The sequence below is a fragment of the Papaver somniferum genome, chromosome 3, assembly GCF_003573695.1.
Source record: "Papaver somniferum cultivar HN1 chromosome 3, ASM357369v1, whole genome shotgun sequence".
Classification (NCBI taxonomy): domain Eukaryota; kingdom Viridiplantae; phylum Streptophyta; class Magnoliopsida; order Ranunculales; family Papaveraceae; genus Papaver; species Papaver somniferum.
The window spans coordinates 23,298,938-23,302,963 of NC_039360.1; the positions used below are offsets into that span (position 1 = coordinate 23,298,938).

The following is a 4,026-nucleotide window of genomic DNA, read 5'->3' on the forward strand; positions in this document are numbered from 1 at the left end:
TCCAATATCCACACCATTTAGATACTCCGTATCCCGAACTAAGCCATAGTTTGATTATACCTCCTTGGTTTTAGGAAAAATGATAAGCCACACCCGAAATTGAAAAAAATAAGTCACTTCCACTGAACGAAAAGTGTTTCATCCGGGATAAAAAACAAGGGGTGGTTGTGGTTTACTCAAAGTCGGCCCGATAAAAAAGAAGAAGCAACCTTTAGTCCCGGGATACGTGCCGCTGTCCAAGACCGACACGAACCCTCTTCCCTTTATATTCCACTACTTTATTATTTTCTCTTTAGAATACTATTCACTGAATCTGTAAATTTGAAAACCCAAAAAAAAAACGAAACCAGAAGAGAGAGAGTGAGTAGAGATGAGAGGAGGCAGAGACAGAGGCAGAGACAGAGGCAGAGGAGGATGGAGCAGAAGAAGAATCAGAGGAGATGATGTTGAAGAAGAAGAAGAACATCATACTAGCAGTGGTGATGCAGAATCTGAGTCTGAGGAAGCAGCAGCTATTAGGTTAGAACTGGAACAAAACGAACAGCAAGGTGAAGATGATGATGATGAAGAAGAAGAGGAAGAGTTTGCTGAAGCGGAAGAAACCATGGTGGTGGAAAACAGCGGGAATCATACTCAGGAAGAGGTTTTTGTTGATGCTGAGGTTCAGGAAGAGGAGGAGGAGGAAGAAGATGAAGAGAACTATGAGGAACAACTCCCACCTAAACTTGATGAGGGGTTTTATGAAATTGAACATGTCAGAAGGAAAAGGGTACGCAAGGTAATAATAATTATACTAGTTTGTTTTTTTCAGTTTGTGTAAACCCTAGATTTATGATTTTTGACGAGTTTTTTTTATTAACAAATTTCTCTGTGTGTTTTTCATGATGGATTTGTTCGTGGTTGGGTATATAAAGGGGCAAGCTCAGTATCTCATTAAATGGTATGTTGATAACAATCAAAGCTGTTTCAGTTTTACTGTTTTTTTCCTTTGGACTGTTTTTTCTTCTAGTTATAATGAAAATTGGGCATTTTTGTGCTTGTGTTAGGCGTGGATGGCCCGAGACAGCGAATACATGGGAACCCATTGAAAACTTACAAGCATGTGTAGATGTCGTTGATGCATTTGAAGAAAGGTGTTCAAACTTTCACTCTCTTTAGAACTCTTGTGATTTGTTTTATCTGTTTGCATTTCAGTTGTAGGTATATGTAAATGTATTTGTGTTTGATTGTTTGGTTTTTGGGGGCTTTTAAAGCTTACAGTCGGGTTCAAAGGGTCGAAAGCGGAAGCGCAGGGGTTCTTTTTCCCAACCCAAGAAGACACAACAGCGTACGCCGTCTTCAAATGTGTCTGGTTCTAGGCCAGGACGTAAGCCCCGATCATTGACGTCTCCCTCTACTGAGAATTCAAAGCCTACTCCCTCTGCTGAGAATTCCAGACCTACTCCCTCTGCTGAGAATTCAAGACCTACTCCCTCTACTGAGAATTTAAGACCTTCAACTCGTCGTCATAGAGTTGCAAGTAAATCACTTTATGGAGAAAAAAAAAGGAATATGACGAATGAAGGTGAGGCTAAGATTGTGGATGGTAACAGTGTGGGTTTAGTTACCCAACCAACCGAGAATCAGAATGAGCTCAGACAGAGAACCTGCACAGACAATGTAAATTCTGACAGTGGGAAGGTTTCTATACAATTTCCTGATATGCGGACTTCGGACAAGGTAGAAAGTCAAAGAGTTGAGCTTGGAAGAGTAGATTTTGATGAAAGTATCCAAAGTAATCGCTTCACAGGAGCTAGGAGGAGGAAATCTGGAAATGTCAAGAGGTTTAAGAAGGAATCGGCTGTATCAATCGTAGACAAAGCTCAAAATGGAGATAAGTTTGAGGCACATAGGGTGGTGGACAGTGAAGGACTGACAAGGGATGGTGCAGCTGACCAGCGCAAGGTAGAAAGGTTGTTTAACACATCTTATATTACCAAGATCATCAAGCCTATTGGTTATTCAGCTTCAATATCCAATGATGTACAGGATGTGTGTGTCTCTTTTGTGGCGATGAGGTATGTCGATCAACTTCTGTTTTAAGTTTTTTCTCCCATCTTGGTTGATTGTTTATTGAAAGCATGGAATGCAACATGAAAGCGTTCAGTAACCTTCTATCATTTGCCAGACATTGATAGGTGCTTTTGTTTGAGTGAGGTTTATACTGCATTGTTTCGTCTCGATTTTTGTTAAGCAGCTGTTTCATGAATCACTAAATAGCTGGAATGTACGAATGCTACTTTTAAAATGATTTTGTAATACCAAGCTGTTAAGACTTCCAAGAAGAGCTTCGTAAAGAGTCTGCACTTCTTTAGTGCTTTCCAGTCGCGTAATTTAATTCGAGAAAAAAGTAAAACTTTTCTAAGAAGCTTTATGTCTGCGTGTGTATCTCATATGGGTGTTATGGCCTTGCAATGAAAGCTTATCTATGATTCTTATAAATTTAAAGCTTGAGCAGGCTCCGCTCATTCCAAATTCCCCTGTCTTGTGTTGAATTTAAGGAAAAATGAATGTGTTAAGTTCAAAATTTGGTATACACTCTTTGAATGGAACAGGTTTTTTTAGCTGAGCTCCCATCAGTAGTATATCCTAGTTGAACTCTTCCCAACTACTTTACATTAGTTTGCTGGAGTTCAGTCTATAAGGTAACTGTTAACAATATATATATGGTATCAATAAGTTTACAGAAAGAAGAGAAATATTATGATCTTGTTGACGAATGTAATGCTCCATTTTTATGTCATTTATTGGGTAAATACTAAGATGTATAATAATTCAAATTTCAACACTAGATCTTGAGGTAGTTGTGTGATTGCATGTTTCTCATACATTGATGTTGCGGCAAAAATACAAGAAATTTGTCTTTCTTTCTCGCCCAATAATGAGGAACACGCAATTTCAATTTATATCCAATTGTCGCTTTTTGTTTTGATGAAGTCTTGAATTTCTTGGATTTTGAGTTCCATCTGGTTCAGACTTTACCACCTGTAATGTTAGATTTGTAGAGCAGGAATGTTTTCCCTTTCTTGGTTATGTACTTATTTGAAGTTTTAAAGTCAGTTTAGTAATTTGTACTTCTCTTGACTTACAGCTCCGATGGGAGAGAGGTGGTGGTGGATAATAAAAAACTCAAGGTTGAGTACCCGCAAATGGTATTTCTCCCCTTTCTTTTTATTTATCCAATTACTAGTATAATGAATGAATCTCTATACTTAGGTAGTGATTTGCAATAATTCGTTTTTTTCGATTTCCCAATGGTGCAGTTGATAAGCTTCTACGAGCAACATCTTCGTTACAGCCCTCCTGCATACCCTCCTGCATGAGATACGAAAGGGTTCTTCATGAATTAGTGTCAAAGACGTCGTGCTTATGAGTCTGATGAGATGTAATCAGCTTTTTTTGTTCTCTATTTTTTTTTCTTTCTATGCACACGTATTGTATGTAAAAGATATGGCTAATATATTCTTAGGGCAGGTTGAAGAGAAATGTTCCGGCTTTACTATAGTTATAACATACTAGTTAGGACCTTCTTTCGTGATCTGCATGTGCGCATTATGAGTTTCTCTGACGTTGAAATGCTCATTAATCTTAAACATTTCAGAACTGGTTCATCCATTTTAGTGGGGTTTTGAACATATGATTGTGTGCATTGCTTCTCCTTTTTCTTTTCTTTTTTCTTTCCAATGATGGTTTCTAATCCTTGGCCGCTAAGTTTCATGTTACTAGCCATTTTGGTCAGGTACAATTTTTTGGAAGGGTTTGCTTTATGAAGTTGGTAATACCCTGATTATTCATAAACCGAGTCCAGATTTGACAGGGTAATAATAGGGTGTCATGCAAAAGTTTTGCCGGGAATTACTCTTCAAGTAACCCGTTATAGGGGCGGCATGGTTTATTGGAGGGGCCGCATTCTAATAGGACAAAAAGGATCATTACATGATCATTCAAGATGTCCCTTATAAAAAAAATACTGGAAATGACAAATTA

General features: G+C 38.2%; 1 protein-coding gene across 1 annotated transcript; it reads left to right on the plus strand.

Annotated features, from left to right (window-relative positions):
* Window positions 1-328: 328 nt before the first annotated feature.
* On the plus strand, window positions 329-3,673 carry LOC113355568 (probable chromo domain-containing protein LHP1). The gene is made up of 6 exons (XM_026598463.1): window positions 329-778; window positions 915-940; window positions 1,047-1,133; window positions 1,254-2,057; window positions 3,131-3,191; window positions 3,303-3,673. Exons 1-6 carry the CDS (start codon window positions 371-373, stop codon window positions 3,360-3,362), a joined length of 1,446 nt encoding a protein of 481 aa, XP_026454248.1. The 5' UTR covers window positions 329-370; the 3' UTR covers window positions 3,363-3,673.
* The last annotated feature ends 353 nt before the right edge of the window (window positions 3,674-4,026 follow it).